Raw genomic sequence first — 23158 nt, forward strand, 5'->3', positions numbered from 1 at the left:
CCTATATCATGCCCGATCTGACACCACTGATTATCTGACGCCAGGCGGTGTGTGCACTCTCATTGCGTTGTATCATGCTCGTGAAACAAAAAGTGAGTCATTTACATCCTGTCGCGGTCGGGTGAGTTGCAGCTCAGTTCCCACCACGGTCACAGCGAGAGGTGACTTTTAGTCACACCATCCCCTGCTCGGAGCTTGGCTTCTGTGCTGCCGTGTGACTTCAGTCACTAAACCACAAAAATGCAATGACATGATGTCAAAAATAATCATCATCGTATAGAAAGTAGTGTACAGAGTTGGCTCAGTTCTGAGCCAGTTCTTTCTAAAAATGATCTTGAGCCGCCGACTCCTATACTACTCAAAAGGTCTAAAAATCTCAACGTTTTCTCTAAAAATCCGTCACTGACAATAAATAAATAAAAGATTAGTCTTTCGCATGTATATGAAGTTAAAGAATATGAAAGGTTCACAGATTAACTTTTGAAGTTTTTATATGAAATAATTCATATTTGTACTGCGGTTGTAGATGAAAGTGAAATGTGATCATCGCAGTAAATTTTCCAATTTAAGCAATTGGAAAGAAGAAGCCTGAAAAAAATCAGGGCTTCAACGGGATTCGAACCCGTGACCTCCGCGATACCGGTGCGATGCTCTACCAACTGAGCTATGAAGCCACACATTGGGAGCGAGGTCAATTTATTGAGTTCATATCTTCCCGTGCAGTGAAATGATGTGAAGTTTTTATATGAAATAATTCATATTTGTACTGCGGTTGTAGATGAAAGTGAAATGTGATCATCGCAGTAAATTTTCCAATTTAAGCAATTGGAAAGAAGAAGCCTGAAAAAAAATCAGGGCTTCAACGGGATTCGAACCCGTGACCTCCGCGATACCGGTGCGATGCTCTACCAACTGAGCTATGAAGCCACACATTGGGAGCGAGGTCAATTTATTGAGTTCATATCTTCCCGTGCAGTGAAATGATGTGAAGTTTTTATATGAAATAATTCATATTTGTACTGCGGTTGTAGATGAAAGTGAAATGTGATCATCGCAGTAAATTTTCCAATTTAAGCAATTGGAAAGAAGAAGCCTGAAAAAAAATCAGGGCTTCAACGGGATTCGAACCCGTGACCTCCGCGATACCGGTGCGATGCTCTACCAACTGAGCTATGAAGCCACACATTGGGAGCGAGGTCAATTTATTGAGTTCATATCTTCCCGTGCAGTGAAATGATGTGAAGTTTTTATATGAAATAATTCATATTTGTACTGCGGTTGTAGATGAAAGTGAAATGTGATCATCGCAGTAAATTTTGTTAAATTCTCCCAATGTGTGGCTTCATAGCTCAGTTGGTAGAGCATCGCACCGGTATCGCGGAGGTCACGGGTTCGAATCCCGTTGAAGCCCTGATTTTTTTCAGGCTTCTTCTTTCCAATTGCTTAAATTGGAAAATTTACTGCGATGATCACATTTCACTTTCATCTACAACCGCAGTACAAATATGAATTATTTCATATAAAAACTTCACATCATTTCACTGCACGGGAAGATATGAACTCAATAAATTGACCTCGCTCCCAATGTGTGGCTTCATAGCTCAGTTGGTAGAGCATCGCACCGGTATCGCGGAGGTCACGGGTTCGAATCCCGTTGAAGCCCTGATTTTTTTCAGGCTTCTTCTTTCCAATTGCTTAAATTGGAAAATTTACTGCGATGATCACATTTCACTTTCAGATTAACTTTTCTTTTACTTTTTAGTTTTTGATAGATGATGGACTGTCTGTTGAAGTCCTAAATGTAATAACTGTCCTAAATGTAATAAAGTCCTAAATGTAATAACATTTGGTCCTAAATGTAATAAAGCCCTAAATGTAATAACGTTCGGTCCTAAATGTAATAAGCCTCCCATGCAATCGTTTAACTGCGCTAACATTGAGATGTTAAAGTGACGGCTGTTGCACCAAAGAATCCTCTGACCAATATTTATGGGATATTGCGGGCTCACTGATATTAATCAGCGGCTTTTTATTTGTTAAAGACGTAGGTTGAGAAGCATTGGCTACAAAACCTTATTCTAATACTGATGTGCTTTTGGCATCAAATTGACGGACGCAGAAGCAACGAGAACGTTGACCAATAGCTCTCTCTATATCATTGGCTCAGACTCTTAAGTGTAACAGATTTTGACGAAATACTTCTGTCCTCAGTGCTGAAGTTAACACTTGATGAACCAAATTACAAGGAAAAAGAAGTCCACCGACTTATACGTTAGACCAATTTTGGGCTCAGAAGGGCACTTTTTGTACTGTCTTCCCTTGCCAGATTTGTACGTGTTTGCATAAAATATATTCATATGCGTTATTGACCGAACGTGAGGTCAAAATGGCTATATATTGGCCGAGTTCTTTTTTTTTTGTTTTGCGTTTTTATGGACTGAGACGAAGTAGAAAAAGAACGAGGCTAATATCCAGTAATCATGACCATACAAGAGAGTTTATATTCTCTTGGCTTAATCATTAAAGGATTCACTGTATAGCAAAAGATTTCGCTTTGATAAGAATCGAGAATGGCCTGTTTATTTCGAGAGTCGATAGTGAAAGCCAACTGTGTTTGCAACACAATAAACCCGAGAGGGTCGTTTATTTTTTCTATGTATATATGAAAACATTGTCCAAAAGTTACGAACTTTGTAAGTTTTCTTGCGTGGGATCAATACGGGGGATCCCGAACGGGCGAGGGTGGGCCCATGATGCCCGCTCAGGTAGCCAATCAGAACACAGGATTCACTTCATCTTGCCCGCGTGCGCTGCTAGCTATATAAGCAGAACAAGATATCGACTGACCAATGATATGTTATCCCATTTCACGATCACAGTTCTCGACATGTTGCCTTTTTTCCACGCAAGAGTCAAATTGAACCATTGAGCTACACCATTCAACACATGATGGTCAGTTGGCGGTCTAATGAACCATTCATTTTTTTCCTTTAGCCCCTTATGACAGGTTCATCAGTTCCCGAACCGAAATATTAGGAAAACATACATTTTAAAGTTGATCTCAAGTTTATATTTCATTTTTTGTCTTCACCTCTTCTCCCCGCCGTGAGGGGAGAAAATGAATAGATAAATAGATGAATGAAAAAAGAAAGCTCAACAGTTTCCACTTATAGTCATATGGTACATGAACTGATTACTGAGGTGGAGTAAAGCCATAGAGGGCTGGAAATGCAACACCCCAGGTTCAAAATTGAATAAATCAGGATAGTCATTCTTAAAAATGAACTCAAATGCTTCATTAGAATCAATTGACACTGAATAACATTGATGTGCAAAATTTCAATAACGCTACTGATAATAATAATTTTCTTTTGGATTAACATGTGACACAGCGAAATCATTCAAACTGCTCTAAAATGGTGCATCACTTCTAAAGACTTTAACACGAACGATAACATCAACAATAGCATGCTAGTTCATCATCAATTGTAGTAAATTTCTTTTCCAAAAAGTCGTAATGGTTACGTACCAATCGATTCCATCCTAATGAGCTTCCAGCCAAGCACTGGCCCACTTTGGGCTGGAAATGATTTTCTTCAACTCGATCAATAAACTGCTATAAGGACCATACTTCGACTGCTGATATTTCCTATGTCTAGCAAGTAAAAAGACGCTGATTGACATCAGCGGGCCCATAATGTGACATGTATACTGGTCAGCGGTTTTTTTTTAGCAACAGCGGTCACTAACATATCAATGTGGATGTCCGCCATAACAACAATGCACTGCAGGAGTTAAACGATTGCATAAGAGGCTTATTACATTTAGGACTACATGTTATTACATTTAGGACTTTATTACATTTAGGACCAAATGTTATTACATTTAGGACTTTATTACATTTAGGACAGTTATTACATTTAGGACTTCAACACTGTCCTGGCTCAACTTAAGAACTAAAGAATATCGTTTCTGATGAAATGGTTGCATAATTATGTTCCAAAGCAGCAACGTTTTATGAAGGGATGTAAAAAGCTAAGGTTAGCCAGCAGAGAAACTAAATCGCCAAGGGGGGCTCACTGAAAATGATATCCTTTCAAGTTAACTTTTCAGGAATAAAATAACTTTTCAGAGGGATTACCTTAACATTATGGAATTTGTCAAGCAAAATCGATTTTGCGTTGATTTAAATTTTGAAAAACGCTATAGCAATTCTATGACACACATCCAGGCAAATCTCCAATAAACAGACTTAATGAGAAAATACTCCCCCTTGCGTGATCTTGCGTGACACAGTGTTCGGCGTGATCTAAAAAAAAGGAAGTTTTCGGCTCTTACTTGGTGTAGAAGACACAGTATACGCCACAATAGAATTTCATCACATCACATCTGGGAAAAAGAAAACAATGAAAACAATAGTGTGACGTATACTCAGAAATCAAGTCAATAAAATATATTAGCTATTTGCATATGACCGTTTTATCCTGACGGACACCTTTCGTGTTAGGTCGCCTTTTGAAGAACTTATCAAATTATCTTCGGTCTTGTCAAATTTTATAAAGGGACGAATTCAATGCTCCGTCGTTGACGAGACGTCGTTTTAAGGTGAGCTCTGAGATAATTTATACAATGAAGTGGATTTTTGTCTCACCTACTCGTGTTCGTTGAGTAACATTACGAGTTTGTGTTGGATAAGAAAAACTTATTACTTTGTAGAAAAAAGACAATCTAGTATGAGGCATAAGCTCTTGGTTTCATACTGGTCTTTCAGCAAAGGGAGCCAACAACAACACACTAGGCCATATTGTCGCAGACAAAAACAAGTTATGAATATTATATCGTTGTAAAGTGCTCCATCCCAGCTTTCTCTATTTTTTTTATATCAATATTTGGTGAGAACCGAGATACTGAGTGTTAAGAGACAATCTGAAACCTTTTTCCTTTTGATTTTGAATATTAATTACCTGCCACGTGTCATATACTGATCGGATTGTAGAAATGGAGAGAGGAACCAGTTGTCACAGACACATGCTTTGAGTGGAAGATGTTGTGAACCGCTCCCTGCTTATTAAATAATATAAAACTTGGCAGGTATTTACAGTGTGAGAAAAATTTAAGGCAACAAATCAAATTTTGTCTTACGTAAAGTAACGAATAAAAAACATGCTGCTCGTCCTTGTTCGTCACGGCTCGAATAGGAGATTACCAATTGCAATGGTTTGTGACCTTCGCGAGAGCCTCATCGACTAAGGTCGAGATTTATCGGAATATGAAAGTTTGGCATCATCGGAACCATTTCTAAGTTAAAACGTGCTTCTTTCCGCTTCTTTACTCAACTTCCGCGCCAAACAACTTATATTCCATTACTTACCCTGGAAACAACGTCCAAAGTCCAATCAGAACATACCCAATCATTGCACTACATGAACATTGGGCAATTTTTCACGTGCTTGAATTGTATTACACCAATCAAATTCCATTTTGCCAAATCAGACTTTACTCCATCTCGTGTCATTTCCAAGTAAACAGACTCCACTGAAAAAATTCACACGTAACTAAGTGCTTCTGATAATGGATTTTTCACGCAATTCTCCCTCTTTTTGACTTTTTCTGCGAGTAAAATTGGCCTTCAGCTATCTTGGACTTAATCCAGTCGCAACAACAACCTGCATTTGATCACGTATTTCACACACAGAGGGAAAAGTCCAGATAGGTAAGGAGCCCTCTTTGAAATATTACCCTTTACTCTTGTTGATGTATCTTCACTTATTCGAGATCGCAGCATGTCTTTCGTTACGGGCTATTGAAGAGCAGACAGAACTTCAGTTTGCTTTTCGTTATAAAATGAAGTGGAATAATATTATTCAGGTAACTAACTGTAGACGAATAATTTTGATTTTCTCTCTGTAAGAAGAATGGCAGTAAGCGTAGGGAGCTCATTGAAATGTTCATCTTTCCAAACTATTTTTCCCTTCCCCCTTGCTCTCCAAAAATAATGACCAGTTCTTTATGTCAACCTTAGTATAGGTAATCACATGATTTCGAGAGCAATTTTGGATAAATAAGCACGGGTAAATTTTTTTCAAAGACTAACAAACTTTGTTTGCAATTTGTGGTCTTTGAAAAAGTTTGCAAGTGCTTATTTATTCCAAATTGAACGGGAAAAATCGTGTGATTACGTATTAATAATATATAGCTTATCATAATTATGCAGAAGCATAACGCACGCGTCAAGTGCAAGAATTATTTATTCAAAGCCTGCAGGTGACATTGTGGGTTCGGTCAAAACAATCGCGCACGATCATAAGAATAATATACAATGATATTTTCACATCTTAAGGGCGCAAAGAAGTTTTAAGTCCGGCTAAATAGTTATAGTCATTGAATTACCTGAAAACTGCATCTATCTTAACCAATCAGAACTGAGTAATTTTTCACATATCTTAATAGCATAAAAACAGGCGGTTGAGGCTTGATCAAAGGTGACCACGACCGCTTAATAGAGGTGACCGCTTAACAGAAATGAAAAATAGTGGAAATTAAAAAAATTTCGGGACTTGGACAACCAACCACTAATTGATATAGGATGGCCGCTTAATACGGTGCTACGTTATACAGTTTCGACTGTATTATTTTTTCCTTCTATTTTGCTTTCGGAAATGTGGAGTAGTCTTGTGTGACCGTGCTTGGAGAACGTGACACATCATTCACAAACAGGAAGTCGACTGGAATCCCCAGAAATCAACTCTTTCAGTTTACGAGCGCATCAAGTTCCGTTAAGTTAAAATAGCTTTACTATAAACCTTCTATTTTGATAACTGCTTTATATCACGGGTTCACTGAGACATCAGTAACGTACCTCTCGATGCAGAATATTCAATCTGCGTAATGTTTTGCAGTTTGGAGATGACCGCGAAGATAATTTTTACGAAGTAATTTTTTATTCAGCTTGCCACAGACCTTCCAATGCTTCTCACTTTATTATTTTCCTACTGAGAATGTAGCCAAGGAATGGCTAGTAATATTTGAACAGCTTGCCCTATAAGCTTTTACGCTAATCGAAGTCCAAGGTAACTTGCTTACGGATACAACTGAAAATTATCACTTGAAATTACTCTCAATCCACCGACCTTTCTGAATAATCTCTAACAAAAACTCAATACCAGTAGTTTTTCCTCACACATGACCACCGATTTACGAAATTTTCGATATTTCATTCACAAAATTCAACTCGTAAAAACACATTTAAAAGTGACTTATTTACAAATGCTGGAATGTTGTCACTTACTTTTATTTACATGTACAATGTTTCTAGGACAGACTTGATGTTATGTGTTTTGTTTCCTAGTAAACCTAAAAACACGTAAGGCAAAGAAAAAAATAATTACCAGTTGTCGGGTCATGATTCCGCGGATAATTTTGTTAAAAACATGTGACTTTTTTTATCAGGCGAAGAAAAAATTGTCATGCTAACAATATACTGACTGATATGGGTAGTTTTGATATTTCAAATTTTTAAACATTCGTCCAAATTATCTTATCCTCAGTTCTTTACACACTAGGTATCATGGAAGAGACTTAAATTAAAAACCCCGAAGAAATTGTCCTTTAATTCAAACACATGGAAAATTTTTACTCCTATATAAAGCTAGGGTAATGTTTCACAAGCCAACTTTTAACTTCGATTTTAAACTCGATATCGTCACCCAAAACATCATTTTAAACCAGTAAAAGGTGACAGGGCGTACACGACGATCGTCAGTGATGCGCTAACTTATTGCAGACGTAAGAAATCGGCTCCTATTTAACAAATAGAGAAGCCTTGATTGTGCTCTGTTCTGTTGTAAAGCACGCAGGAAGCGGCTAGAGCACGAAAGAAGTGTAGGGGGAAACACGAGACGTTAGTGCTCTAGCCGCTTCCTAAATGCTTTGCAACAGAACAGAGCACAGTCAAGGCTTCTCTATTTGTTTTATAATAAAGAATCCGTTAAATTCCCCAAGAATTACTGTCAATTTTCCAAAAATATTTTACTTCTAAAGCGAACAGTGTCGTCAGCATGCTCATGATACCCTCATAAAGCACGCAACAAGAAGCCAATCAGAATCCCTGTTAGAAATATCAAATAATCTGATTGGCTGTACAAGACTAAAGCAATCAAAAATGTTAAACCATCAAAGTTCATATTCTGCAAACTAAAATAGTTCGGCATGTCGAAGTTAACACTTTTGCCTGAAGTTTTTCACTTTCTAATACAGAATCTAAAAGTGAAAAGTGAAAAGTGAAATTCGACCCAATCGTGGCTCATAAAAATACAAAAATTATTTCACATGACAAGTAGAAAACAAACTGTTCAAGGCGAGCGTATTATGAATGAACAACAGCCGAATTCACTAGGACATGAAGATCGCTCGGAATGACAGCGCCGTAAACCTCGGCTGCAGTGAATGATGTGGCCTTCCGCTCAACGCATCTGAAAGGTAATCAGAGCAAGCTCTTATTTTTCCACTCGAAGGGTAGTCGGTTTAGTTCCTGAGGCTTGCTCCACTGCGATGACCGAAGATCGGCCTGATGAGCTAGGCCTCAGCATGATCGCAGTCGCTCTGACACCGTCATGATTAGTATGAATTTTAACAGTTATGCCAGGTTATACTTTTCATCATTCCTGTTTTTTTCTGCTTTGTTTTTGAAAACGAAATTTAATACACTATAGAAGTGTTAGCTGTCTTTGATTTTTATTACCGTACTTAAACTTGCAATCTAACGGAGCGTGAAAACCGTTAAAACTCGGAGGATTTGAGGATTTTTGTCTCTGCTCACTTTACAGTAACGTAAATTACCGCGCCTGGCATTTTTGCAAACCTTTGCTCGCTTGTTCCGAAATTTCAATTTCAATTAACGAAGGAAAAGCTAGAAAGAAGTCCCGGAAAAGGTCGGACATAGTACAATTTGGCAGATGGCGTGACAGCTTTAGCTCAGTTCTATGCTCTATACTCTCATAAAGCACGCTCTTTCAACCAATGACAGTACGTGTTATATCCGAACTTTATTACAATTGTAATTTTGGCTTCTTGCCTGCGAACAAGGATCAAAATTTAAACAAAGACTTTTTGTGACATATCTTTTCTTTCCAAGAACAACTTGTGTTGTAATGTTAATCACACAAAACTAGTTACCATCGGTAACAATTTGTGTATTTCCCATTTAATTCCGCATGCCCTACTAAACTGGATTTCATAATTTTCCAAGGAATCACTTAAATTATCTTATCTTCAGATCTTTACGCATTAGGTATCATGGAAAAGACTTAAAACTAAAAACCCCGAAGAAATTGTCCTGTAATTTAAACACATGGAAAATTCTTTGTTTTACTCCTACATAAAGCCTAGATAATGCTTGTCAAGCCCATATGTAAATTTGATTTTAAAATCTCTTTGCGTTGCATCGTGGTCGTGAAGCAAAAAGTGGGTCATTTGCATCCGTCCCGGTCGAGTGAACATCTTTGGTGGCAGCGAGAAATTTTCAGTTAACGCTCGCCATCCCCAGCTGGAATCGTTGCTTCTGTGCAGCCGCGAGCTGAATATCAGCAAAATGAAATCCAGCTATTGAAAACTATAAAGCAGAAAATTTGATTCCTCTATGTCCTGAGACCACCAGAAAAAGAGTGCCCTCTAAATCATGTGACCCATCGAGCTAAAGCTAAGTTCCCACCACGGTCACAACCAGAGGTGACTTTTAGTCACACCATCCCCTGCTCTAAGCTTGGCTTCTGTGCTGTCGTTTGACTTAAGTCACTCTACCACAAAAATGCTATCAGCGAGCTTCACGAGCTGATGTAAAAAAATCATTGCCGTCGTATGGAAGGTAGAATTGGCTCATTTCTGAACAACTTTTTCCAAAACTGACCTTGAGCCGCTAACTCCCATTCTACTCAAAAGGTCTAAAAATAACAACTTTTTCTTTAAAAATCCGTCACTGATAATAAATAAATGAAAGATTGGTCTTTCCCACGTATACATAAGGAATATGAAAGGTTCGCAGATTGATTTGTCTTTTGGCTCAACTGAAACACTGAACAATACCGTTTCTGATAAGATGGTTGCACACTAATGTTCCACAGAGGCAACGTTTTATGAAGGGATGAAAGCTAAGCTTAGCTCGCAGAGAATAACTAAATTGCTAACCCATTGTTAACCCTTTAAATTACAATAGCCTTTCAGAGGATTACCTTTGAAATATTATCAAATTTGTCACTCAGATTGATGTTATATTGATTTAAATTTTAAAAAACGCCGTAGCTATTTTATGACACACACAAACGAGGAAATATCCAATACACTAGCTTAATGAGAAAGTACTCTCCCTTGCGTGATCTTGCGTGACACAATGTTCGGCGTGATCTAAAAACCGGAAGTTGACTGGCATAATTTCTCAGAAATCAAGCTAATGAAATATTTGCTGATTGCGCGTGACGCTTTTATCCTGACGGACACCATTCGTGTTAAGTCGCCTTCTGAAGAAGTCATCAAATTATCTTCGGTCTTCTAAAATTTTACAAATTTAACAGGTTTTCAAGGACGAATTCAACGCTCCGTCGTTGACGAAACGTCGTTTTAAGGTAAGCTCTGAGATAATTTATACAAATTAAGTGGATTTTTGTTTCACCTACTCGTGTTCCATCAGTAACAGTACGAGTTTGTATTAAATAAGAAAAACTAATTGCATCGAAGAAAAAAAGACAATCTAGTATGAGGCATAAGGTCTTGGTTTCATGCAGTTCTTTCAGTAAAGTGAGGCAGCAAGGACACACCAGGCCAAATAACTGCAGACAAAAACAAGTTGTGATAATCTTATCGATCTAAAGTGCCGTGTATCCGCTTTATCTATTTTTTTATCAGTATGTTTAGTGAGAACCGAGAAACCTGAGTGCTACGAGATAATCTTAAACCCTTTTGGTTTTGATTTTGAATTAAATTACCGGCCACGTGTTATATCCTGTGCGCACCGTAGAAATGGAAAGAGGAACCAGTTGTCACAAACACATGCTTTGAGTGAAAGATGCAGTGAACCACTCCTTGCTTATTGACTAATTTAAAACTTGGCAGGTATTTTCTGTCAGAGAAAAATTTAAGGCGAAATATCAAAATACGAATTCTTTAACACATCATTTGACTTCTTTTGAGAAAAGATAGGGTTATTTAAGTCAAAAGCCGATGGAATATTCATCAGCACACCAGTGGAAAATGCAAATAAGCTTAAATCCAACTCGTAGATAGATTTTAAAATAAATGATCATCTTCTTCACTTTTTTTGCCCCACATAATTAATGAGTGAATCACATACTGCTCGTTCCTGGTAGTCATAGCTTGACTTTGAAATTTTTACGCCAATTTGGAACAAGAGATTGCCTAAATTGCATTAATTTTGTTTGTTCTACATATTATCATGAGAGCACCACGTGCTACCCGTTCTTGTTTTCCACTGCAGGCATTTTGGGTGGCGAATATTTATATATTAGTTAAGTTTGGAAAGGAAATATTTCAATATGAAAAAAAGAAGAGAAGATTACCTTATCGTCTCAAATAGAGTGAGTTGTTACTTCTTGATATGCGGGTTTTTTTTTTTAGAAACGATATTACTTTGGATAGACCATCAGAAAAGCAAATAAAGGGAGGCAGAGGGGGTATGTATATTTCTTTTTCTTTTGTTTTCGCCCCCTCTCTTTTAGAATGGTTCTTCCCTTACCTAGTCTACTGATTGCAAATTATAAAAAAAAAGATATTTCATGAATTCACAAGTAATTCGTGCGTGACTCATGTTGAAAAGAGGTCCTTATTAATAATAATAGAAGTAAGCCCTGAACAAAAAGAGTATCATGTAGGTAATTTTATACGCAGTATTATGTGCCCATTTAGAGCAAATTTCAATTAAGTGTCTAGGTTAATCTGAGATTCCATTGGTTTTCCTTTTTTCGCTTTGTGACTACCCCAGAAACATCGCGCTATCCTCTCAACCGATCACATGCAAAACTAAAATTAATCACGTCTTGAGCACCCGCATTTTCCTGTGTTTTGGCAGTTGGATTGTTTCCACTTTGATTTCTCATTGGCCCTAAAGGTATTAAGGCTTCCCAGATTTGGCTCTGATCTGAAGACTGTCAACAAACGTTCATGAAATTCAGCTTTCCTTTTCAGGATGGACGAAGAAGGCCAAGAATACAATTCCAGCTCTGATTGCGACTCCTATACTTCCGTTTCCGATTCGGAAAATGACAGAGATGAAGACGACGATGGTGTAGAATTCTGTAAGAAAATTCTTTTTTTCGTCTAAGTGCTGAAAAATATGTTAAACATTGCTGGTCTGTGCGTGTGTTTTTTGAGTATTTTAATGTTGATGCCACCGAGCATTGCGAATGAATATTACTTTTCAGTCACAAAACACAGATGATCTAGGTGGTATTCATTCCGCGTAAACAAGATTAGAATTTTAACCGATGAGAAGTAATAGCAGTCGACCGAAGTAGGCATCCATTTTTAATTATTATGATACGAGATCCGCCATTGACATACCTTCGGAAAGAGCTCTCCGATTTTCTGAAAATTTTAGACTTGTGTCAGAAGCAAAGCTTTTGGCGGTTTTGGTTTTATTTGGACAGTTACATAGTGGTCAGAGCTTTTTAAAAACTCCGCGAAAATCATTGTAATTACTTACTGACTCAAACAGGCTAGATTTTATTCATATCTCTTTGCTCTTGGGTTTGAAGTCTCAAGCTTCCTTTTCTTTTATCCCTTTCTTTTTCTTCTTTTTGAAAGCGGATCGAGAAGATGGAGAGCCTCAACATGAAGATGAAAGCTCAGAGAGCGATGAAGAAGAGGAAGAACTGGAAAATAAAAAAGTATCATTATTCGATGAGAGTAAGTTCTACCTCAGAGTGACGTCTGCGCAGAATTGCCATGTACTTGCACAAAATAGGAATGAATACGAGAACGGGAGTATTAGGGAGTTTCAGCATCAAGGGCGTTGCTTGTATTTTTCAAAGTGGGTGAGGAGTAACATCGTGTCACACCCAGAGTACCATCTGACTGTCGTGTGTTCCAATAGAAGTGACAATTTAAGTTTGCATGTTGCACACTTTAGAATGCCATCCTGAAGGAAGGGTCACAATCACACAGCTGTTCCCACAAGCATTGCGTTACAACAGGGGCGAACGACAAAAGTAAACTATGATTTTGCCCACTTTTCCTTTGATTTTTAAAACAACAATGAAGGAAAAAGTTGTTATTCAAAACAAATGAAAATATTATCTCTAAATTGTACAAAAAAATTAAAGCAAACGTCGAGACACTCAATTTTAGCTCAATTTCACGGCAACTGGAAATCTGAGCTAAGTAAGCTTGACATTTTTCTGTTATGTCTTGTTCATTTCTGACATGAAGCGCACAAATCAATTTATGATTGTGGATACTGGTCTGAATTTCAATTTTATGAAAAAAAATGACACCAATTGTGACAGATTCAAATACATGTGTTATGCTTCTGAGGGAAGCATTGTGATCTTTAGTGGAAAAGCTGATAATACGAAACGACCTCGTACTGTTGAAAGGAGTCAATACAAAAACATTTCCATTTCGATTGCAAGAAAAGAGCTATGAATTGCATTAAATTAAGTTGATATTATGTTTGTTTTCTGATGATATGATTGGTTGATTTTAGTAAGCCCAGCATTTAAAGTGGCATTGCAATGATCATGATGAATTTCCCCGATTTAAAATACTCTTCTTAATAGAGATCTTTTTTTATTAAAGTTGCAGCCTCAGAAATGCCGACGGCAGAAGATTCTGGTGAAAATGATCCTAAACCGAGACTCAACGTAGACGTGAATATGCTCCTTATTAGTAAATTCTATGACAGTTCAAAAGTTAGGCCACAGTAAGTATGGCACCAGCAGTTACTTCCGTCGTTTTCTTTTTTTTTTTTTTTTTTCGAAGAGGTGTTTTTTGAGCTTTTTTAACTCGGGCGTCACAAATTCGCATTCCTCTCTCTTTTCCTATATGTGTGTGAGACATGAGTAAGTTAGTGACTTTCCTTTAACATCGGCGGCACTGTAAGATCTCGAGGGCGGTCGTCGAACCACTTATAGAAAAAAGTTTTGAAGACGAATTTGTTACTTGAGACAAATTAAAACAAATTTAAGATTATCCGTGCAATGAACTGCCACATTGGAACTCTAAATTGTTCATGATGAGACATGGTTTGATGCTACCCTGGTTTAAAGATTTAATGAATGTAACCGAGAAGTTACAATTCATAAACCCAACATTTCGACACTCCTGTCTAGTGCCTTCATCAGGGGTGATCTAAACGCTGCAATAAGAGGTCCTTTCATACGCTCACTAATGAGCTGCCTTTTTTCTGACAAGGTGTAAATAGGCGTCAGGAAGTAAGCTACCATCACACGATTTAAAGGAGCGTGGGCGAAGTTGATGCCAGGCTTCCAAACAGAGGCGCCTCCTATCGCACTTGAATTCAGTAGAGCCGTCTATCCAATTCACCCTTGAGCGTGAAAAGGATAGACATTTATCCTTTCTTGATTTAAGTGTATACAGAGGGGAACAGGGAAATTTAGAGATAAGTGTCTATAGTAAACCTACCCACACCGACAAATACCTCGCTTTCGATTCTCACCACCCTGTTTGCCATAAAAAGTCTGTGCCAAAACTTTACTCAGGAGGGCTGACTGTCTACCATCTTCACTCGATTCGAAGGCTGAGGAGAGGAAATATGTTTCTAATGTCCTACAGGCGAATGGCTATACCAAAACTTTTTTCCGTAACTTCCGAAAACTAGTTACAACTATTAGCACTCCTGATGAGTGGGAACCAGCGACTGGTTTTGCTGTTATTCCCTACATTCAGGGTGTTACGGAACCCATCAAGAGAATTTTGAAGAGCCACAATGTTAAAGTTGCTCAAAAACCTTTTCAGACTTTGGGGCATATTTTTGCCAAACCTAAGGATCCCCTTACAAGAGAACAACGAACTGACGCTATTTATTCTATTCGGTGCAGTGAATCTGATGACGAGTTTATTAGACAGACCAAACGTCAGTTTGGTACACGTTTGAAAGGGCATCAAAAAGCGGTCTTCTTTGCAAAAAAGAAAATTAAGCTGGTTGCCTAACCAACCATACGATTGGTTGGGATAAGTCTAAAATTATCACCACTAATCGGCGTTACCACCAGCTCCTTTGTTTGAAAGCCTGGCATATCAACTCCGCCCACGCTCCTTTAAATCGTGATAATGGCAGCTTACTTCCTGACGCCTATTTACACCTCGTCAGAAAAAAGGGCAGCTAATTAGTGAGCGCATGAAAAGATCTCTTGTTGCAGCGTTTAGATAACTCCTGATGAAGGCACTAGACAGGAGTGTCGAAACGTTGGGTCTGTGAATTGTAACTTTTCGGTTACATTACTTAAATCTTTAATTCAGAGTAGCATCAAACCATGTCTGTTTGTCCACCTGGTTACCGTGTAAACTTTAATATATTGTTCATGATGCTTTACAGTTTGATTCTGTTTTGACCCGGGGAATTCCTCGACGAGTCAGGCCATATGCATAAACAATGTATTGGATTTATCTACAGCACGAGTCGCGCATACTGAAATAAGCAATGTGGGTGACATTCACTACTCGGCCTTCTGTGATTCCAAATTGGTGAACTCTTTTTAATTAATTTATAGATATCTCAACATTCTGACAGACTTTGCTGATGCGGAGATTTTCCTGATTGACGGCGACTCTTTGCTGTTGGAGCTTTTTTGCCAAAATAGCCTAGACTGGACACATGGCGGACAGTTTCTGCATCTCACCTATCTACTTGAACGCTTCCTCAAGCATTTTACAGATAAAGGTCAGTGCATAAAACAAGTTCAGAAAATTATGATGTGAGTCAGTGTGCCAAAACATTATGAAATAATAGTAATGATTGCAAGAACGAGATGAGCTCGACTAAAGAAATTAGAAATGATAGCCAGGTTATAGCTGGAGAGATGTTAACTGTGCCTTGACCCTTTAACTCCCATGTGTGACCAAGACAGAATTTCTCCTAACAATATCAATACAATATCAATCAGATAAGTGATGAGAATAAAGAAAAATATCCATTTGGGGATAATTACTTGATTCAGTACCAAATTCTCAAACTAACACTACAAGATCTGTATAGCAGAGAGTAAAGAGAATTACTAATGAGATCTTGGAAGTTAATGGGTTAACAGGTAACTGTAGGATGATGAGAGTGTTTCCAGTGACCGTGAAGGTGTGAACTGAAACGATAGCAATTAGATCGACGGAGGTGGCCCAAAGCCGGAGGCTCGAGGAATGGAGGTTGCTAAGATGAGACGACATCTCTTTGTCATCTGTTTCACTTATTAAGCAGGACCACAAAATACCGGCTAAACTCGGGGGGTATTGGTTTCGCAGATTAGTTGATCATTAACTTGTATATGATACTACCACTGTTTACCTGTAAAATGGTATTACTTCTCAGTATTTTTCTGCTGGATTTCCCTTCAATCATCTAACTACTTCTTTTCTTGTTGAACAAGGTGGTGTTTTCCACGTTGTCTTTTTCGAAGAAATGGAGATCATCTGGAGAAGTCGACCATCCATGCTGTTGGCACGACAAGCTTTAATTCTTCATCTTCAGCACAACACGCCTTTCACAATTGAGACATCAATAGCGAGTGTTTGGGACAAGCATTGGAAAGAGTACATCGATCGAAACATTCCCGCTTTTCTGGTGTTAACGGACGCGGAAAATGTTCCATGGAAAAAGACTGAAGAGACGAAAATGCTAGATGTGACAGTGGAGTTTTTCTTCCGCTGTATTCTGTTACATTGTCTTGGACAAGGATTGAATTGTGTCTTTATCTCAGGTGTCCAGATGACCGCGACAAAAGTGATGGGATATTACAACGAGTCCACGTCAGAACATAGATTATTCCATAGGAAGGTTAAACGGCAATACTTTGTGAAGAGATGTAAAATTATAGGACACAAATATTAGCGCCAGTGTTCGTGGCGTGAGGCAACACCCGGAAGCTTTCCCTACTTTCTAAGAATGGGATGTCTGACCAATGCAGAAGCTGCACCAAAATTAGCATTTCTAGACACTGATTAATGTAATAGCTGAATTTTTTACGTCGGGATACTAAGCTATATTTCAAATTGATACATACCCCGTTCCGAGTTGCCCTTTCAACAACTCAAGAGCTTGTAAAGCTTTATAAAAAATGATTGACTCATGAAAGAACATGGGGAACACAGATACCGTTAGTGTCACTCTAGATCTGCCGGGGTGATGATTATAGGGAATAAAAGAATGACTATTTTAAAAAGTCCCTAGGTAATGAAAATAAAAGTTTGTGTTTTTCAGGACTACATGATTTGAAAGCGAAAAGTTGCCTATCATAAAAAGATGTTGTCTTCACTGAAGTAGCTCATATCTGCATCATTTCTTATTCTTAGCATGGTGAAGCAGTCCATAATACATGGGATTGGTTGATGAGGTATTGGTGCCGTCAATGTACTCAGGAAAACATCACCGGATGTGAAGTAACAGACAATCAGGTGTGCAGTGTTTTAACCCTTTACACTCTAACATCAGTATGTATATTCTCCGTACTGTTCTCTACACATTTCCTAAGGTTCTGACAAGAGGAATTTGTTTAACAATCAGTAGCTTCTTAAATAAGTGATGATTTCCTTTATTCTCCTGACCTTAATGTTTGATTCTGGGGTGATATTGTGAGGAGAAATTAGATGCAAGTCACTCTTAGGGATCAAAGGGTTAAAGAGATATTCATTTGCCGCCTTACATGTCCAAATCTAATTTATCTTACTTTCCTTTTGTTGTTTGTCTTACCTCAGATTGATGTCCAGTCGGAAGTTGAAGTTGCTCTTCGATCTCCACCGCAGGGTGGATGTCGGGAGGTTGCCACAATCCTTGCTTGTGTGCAAGTCCTCTTTCAACTACTTCACGACGACAACATCAGTAAGGTAAGTAACACACACTTGACGTGTGTTTTAAACTTCTAAAGTATCATGGCGGTTTGTGCACGAATTCATCGACAATCTCTGTGTAATTTTGGCTCCATGCAGGATACGATGAAGATTGCTGAGGATAAGGTCAAACTTTTCCTTCTTCAATCTGCACTTCTAAAGAAACTTCCGTTGAAGTACAGAGCCCATACCGTAAACAGTTCTTTGTTGGACGCATTCTGCAAAGCGAAAGATGGCAAAGTTTATCCCTTTCACGAAGTAAGTAAATGAGATCTTTGTAACTTGACCTGTACGTGAAAATCACTTGATGATCCTTCCTGTATTTTGGAAATAGGTATTTCGTTTTACAGTGGCTTGACCACCATGTATTTAAAAAAAAAAAAGAAATTAACAGTGACTGACATCTGATTATGGAATTCACTAACATTCCCATTGCCCTTACACCCTTCCATACAGAAAGAGTAGAAAGGGTGTGTTAGTCTTTACGAAGTCCTCACGAAAGTTTAGGCGCCAAAGAAAATAACTGTCCTGAAATTGGCGCTTCTTGTCGTTTCCATCTCGGGTCGGTTCTAAGAGTCTACATTTATGTAGTCGTATTTGAGTTGTATTAGTTAAAGGTAGCTTGTTTATATCGTGTAACAGATCCATACAAGTTTATGGCAGATTTTAAGGATGATACAATCAGCTTTGAGAGATGCTTATAAAGACGACAGTACCGCCAATGTATTAGACATGACTTCAGTGGCAGATTTAATGGACGGACGCCTAGTCCATACTCTCTTCTGGCTCATCATGAAACAGACGTCTCAGGGATCAAAAGGTCTGTTGTCAGATTGAGTCTAATAATTACTGACAAATTTTTAAAACAGGCTGGTATAAATGATGGAGCTCTGACATTTCGAACGTTAGCCCTTCGTCAGAGCGATTGGAGAAATTGCGGGTTATGTGTGGGTTTACGTGCGTCATTCATTCATTCGTCACCATATTCCCTCCAATAGCCTAGCTCCACTTTCTGCATATAAACACACACAACCCACAATTCCTCCAATAGCTCTGACGAAAGGCTAACGCTCGAAACATCAGCTTTGAAACTCTTTACGGTGGCCAATTTACGTTAAATTACGCTGTGATACTCTCCCACCGACGCAGTACCACAGTTTCTTTAGAAACTTACCCCCCTTTATTCATTGTATAAAACTTCGTCTGATAATCAAAAGCGGGTCTCACTCATCTCATATCTATCACCACCCAGTGTTCTCTGGGAAATTGATGTTTCCGTGTTGAATTCCTTCATTGAAGCTTACATGTTTCATGTAAAACAATGCAAAATTGTTGTTAACACGCCGCGTTGTCCTGCTAAATGTATGTAAACAGCTATGAATACGAAAACATAGAGATCCTTCGCCCTTGTCAATGACCGTTCTTTCAAAGATTTCAAGGCAACTATGTGTTTTGTCATATGCATCAGACCTCAGTCTACCCCAGGATGTTAAACGAGATGTTGAGTCTGCATGGGAGAAAGTTGTCGCTCTTGTGAATGGATCATGTCATTCAGATTCTCTAGAAAGTCGATTTTTTCCATTTTTTGACGAAAGTTCTACAAGCCTCCTTTACGAGGAAGGTAAGTAAAATTCGACTTAATTTTTCCACGGTAGCTTTCTACGCATTAAATACAATCATTTGGATGTGAATGGTTCCTACAGTGTTTCTTGTCCCTTTCTTGTCTGAAAAAGCTTTAAACTTTTCTCTTTCGAGATCAAAATAATTGGCGATTCAATATGGAAAGGGAAAAAAATGTCAAATTTTGCAAGCTGCAAGTTTCAATTAATCTAGTTAGTTCATTTTGTTAGAAAATGGTATTTTAAAGGTACAGTCTGGCTCTGTCAGAATCTCCTCAATGAGATTGACGGACATCTAGTGAAATCATCAGTATTTGTTTCAGGAACAAGTCCTGATCAAGACTCCAGCGCGAAGCTCAAAAGGCTACTATACGTTGGAAGTGCTCTTGTGAATGAGTATGTTGGTGATATTAGATCAAGAATCAACGCCATGGCTGAGTAAGACCTTACAACAATGTTTAAGTCATTCAAAGTTCAAAGTACCCTGCATGTTTTATTGAATTGCGTGAGAAAATAATCTTTTCAGAGAAGGCTGTTCAATTTTCCCCTTTCAGAGACGAGACCAAAGACGAAGTGTTTCCGATTGGCAAAGAATTTGATGAGCTGTACCACTGGCATTCTCTGAAGCCACTATCTGATGATTTCGACAGGACAGAGCAGGCTTTTGAGGGTGAGGCTTTGAAGGCCAAGCATGGGAACCTGCACTGTAAAAATTTTTTTTGTTATATATTCAACAAAATTTGTTGTTCCTGATTGGTCGATGAAGAATGAATAAGTAGATTATAGGGTGCACTACGGGATTCCGCCATGTACTCTTCCGAAATTCAGCTTTTAAAGGTGGATGAATTTTTTTCATTTGTGAGATATTTCGAAAAAAATTAAAATTGGTTTGGCAGAGCAATAGATGTGTATAATGATTAATACAAAAACTAACGAGCACATTCTGAACAGTACCCCCGAAGACTTACAGACTAAAATAACGGCAGTTACTATTTTTTTTAAAGAATAGAATGAACCAAAAATAGCGAGAACTGCTCTGGCTTTTTGTTATTGTCGGTCAATCGTGTTGCTTTGAAAGGCAGTTAATCACACTCGCTTACAGTTCGTAAAATTACGAAAAAAAACATCACTCACGCCCATAACTCAAGAAATGTATTCGCCTTCATACGACTTCTCATTCATAAAAAAAAAGGTCACCGGATTTAATAAAATGGCAGTTTTAATTGTCGTATATAGCTTTTTTATTTTACCTGTTACATCCAACTTCTTCTTAATTAAGGAATTTCGTTTGGTCGAAAAAACCTTTCCAAAAATACCGTAAGCCATGTGTTGCAAACTATGAACTCAAAATTTCGCTAATTCGTTCTTCAGATAAGCCTCCGACTGACCCCGAAGAAAGAAAAAGATATTTTAGACAAAAGATGCTGTACGTTCGCTATAATAGATTTTATGGAAACTCTCTTGTTGGTGGTGTAGACGATGCCAAAATTATCACCGTCAAGGAAAAGGTTCCAAAGAAGAAGAAAGGAAAGAAAAAGGATGGAAAGATGGTGGGAATCTTCGTTATTATCAAACTTTTGTCTAAATTGTTTCCCCAATAGTTTTTTATGTGTTTAGCCAGACTCAACTCAGGAAAATTATCTTTTGCAGGGAGAAAAAGCAAAGCGAATTATCGAACAGAACAAAAAAAAACGCAAAGGTTTGTTTCTTAGTAAAGTTTCAATATATGGAGTTAAATCATTAAAATATTTTGAGCACTTCTGAAGTACCGTAATTGGGCAATATCGTGAGAATTTCACGGTATGTATTGTAAAATGATATTCTTACCACAGTCTTAGAGCATAATATGATGTTTGGCATAAGTTGTAATAAGAAAAAGCAGGGTATGGATGGCAAAAGTTTGGTGAAGGATTCTACATAAGAAGTTGTTCACCTGCTCTAAAATTAATGTTAAGGAAACTGACCAAAACATGTTGTTTCTTACTTTAATTTTTCGCAGATGAAGAAAGACAAAGAGATCAAGAAAAATGGAGCAACTTTCTTGAAGACATCGACAACAACCTGAAGAAGGACAACTTCAGTACTGTTTTGCAGTTAGTCGATAAGTATCTCGCGGATTGCAAAACTCCCGAACTTCATCTTCAAGCGCTGATGAAAAAGGCAGAAAGTTGCCTTGGAGCCTGGCAGCAGACAAGTAGGTGAAAAAGTGAAGAGTGAATCGATTTCATTATCTTTTGACCTTTTTCTCTCAGCTTTGACGCCTGGATAAAGTCTGAGAAGCAAATTTGAAAAATGAGAGTTATATTTATCGTTAGGTAAATGAACATTTAACAGTTTCTCTCATGATTTTAGAGCAAGAGTATTAAATCGTGTATTGATCCCGAAGTTTCGACTGAAAGTTTACATCTCGCTATTTATAGCACCTTGGTTCGTTGTTATTGGTGTGTTTTGGCGCGTTATTGTTGGTGCATTTCGATCCTCGTCATTACTCCGACTACTGGATATTGTTGCCTCATAGGTCTGTTTTGCAACTGATCGGCTGCTATGCTTTCCGATAGAAGGCATCCATGCTTCAAGAATTTCGATTCTTTTACGTCTATTGATGTTATTAGGATGAAGTCTTATGTGAATAGGTTCTCTAACTCTAGTTTGTACCAGTGAGAGGTACGATCAATAAATTAAGTTAACAAGGTCCCAAACAGAAATGTGTCCTGTTTCATTAACGTGTTCTTAAACCGCCAAATTCTGAGTACGAGCAGGATGTATTTCTCTTTCTTTTTTTTAATTCTCTCTTTCATCGCTCTCCCTTTTTCTCCGATGTATATTTTGCTATTACTTTTCATTTGTCAAGTTTGGGATTAAAACAAAATTACCCAAACTGCAGCCATTTGTATCCTGTAGGAGCTGCCAACGCTGGATCTAATGACATGAAATATCCTGTACTGCTGCTAGAGAGTGTTCAGAAAATGGCTGAAGACTTCCACAGCCTTCTCACCGACAATGACAAAAAGAAACTGGCTGGATTTATGCGGAAGCTGGGATTCGATGACATCGCAGCCACGCTTTACGATCTACCTGAAGAAAGTGAGAGAAAAGTATGTATCGTCAGATCAAACAAGCTTGGCTTTATGCTGTTTCTTCCCTGTATCTGATTACTAGGAGATAAATAGTGTTATGAAATCTAACGACCTCCGTGCCACAAAGCATTCGTATACTCAAAACTTTTTCAACATGATATCCTCTTCTGCTGCACATTTCGTTTTTTAAGTAATCATGGAATTTATGATACTGCCTCAACATTGCACCGTAATAATTGTTGAAAGTAAATGATACTAACATAGCTGTGATTGACAAATTCCCGTAGAGACGTGGTCAGCGAATCAGATCTACTGGCAATGCAACAAACTACCACTATTGCTTGCAGCAACTCCTAAGAGAGTTTACTTAGAGAGCTATATAGTCCGAGAAATCTCATTTTT

General features: G+C 38.1%; 1 protein-coding gene and 1 pseudogene across 2 annotated transcripts in view; one reads left to right on the forward strand and one right to left on the reverse strand.

The window, feature by feature from the left end:
- The window catches only part of LOC149036763 (uncharacterized), a 386542-nt pseudogene that overhangs the window by 90162 nt on the left and 273222 nt on the right, over positions 1-23158 (reverse strand).
- Positions 5540-23158, forward strand: part of LOC149036765 (putative ATP-dependent RNA helicase DDX60) — a 31518-nt gene continuing 13899 nt past the window's right edge. Inside the window, exons 1-19 of one of the 2 annotated variants that reach the window (XM_089188872.1) lie at positions 5540-5713; positions 10566-10616; positions 11626-11681; positions 12193-12302; positions 12811-12912; positions 13804-13927; positions 15738-15907; positions 16605-17011; positions 17527-17628; positions 17929-18057; positions 18160-18318; positions 18703-18880; positions 19529-19681; positions 20003-20117; positions 20234-20349; positions 21051-21229; positions 21330-21378; positions 21679-21873; positions 22581-22774. In XM_089188872.1, coding sequence (XP_089044998.1) covers positions 12194-12302; positions 12811-12912; positions 13804-13927; positions 15738-15907; positions 16605-17011; positions 17527-17628; positions 17929-18057; positions 18160-18318; positions 18703-18880; positions 19529-19681; positions 20003-20117; positions 20234-20349; positions 21051-21229; positions 21330-21378; positions 21679-21873; positions 22581-22774 — 2481 coding nt within the window. In that variant the 5' untranslated portion in view covers positions 5540-5713; positions 10566-10616; positions 11626-11681; position 12193. Of the gene's footprint in view, positions 5714-8333; positions 8479-10565; positions 10617-11625; positions 11682-12192; positions 12303-12810; positions 12913-13803; positions 13928-15737; positions 15908-16604; positions 17012-17526; positions 17629-17928; positions 18058-18159; positions 18319-18702; positions 18881-19528; positions 19682-20002; positions 20118-20233; positions 20350-21050; positions 21230-21329; positions 21379-21678; positions 21874-22580; positions 22775-23158 lie in introns of those variants that run through there. The other variant, XM_089188871.1, reaches the window with a different exon arrangement.

This window comes from Pocillopora damicornis, chromosome 12 (assembly GCF_964200805.1).
Source record: "Pocillopora damicornis chromosome 12, jaPocDami1.2, whole genome shotgun sequence".
Taxonomy (NCBI): Eukaryota; Metazoa; Cnidaria; class Anthozoa; order Scleractinia; family Pocilloporidae; genus Pocillopora; species Pocillopora damicornis.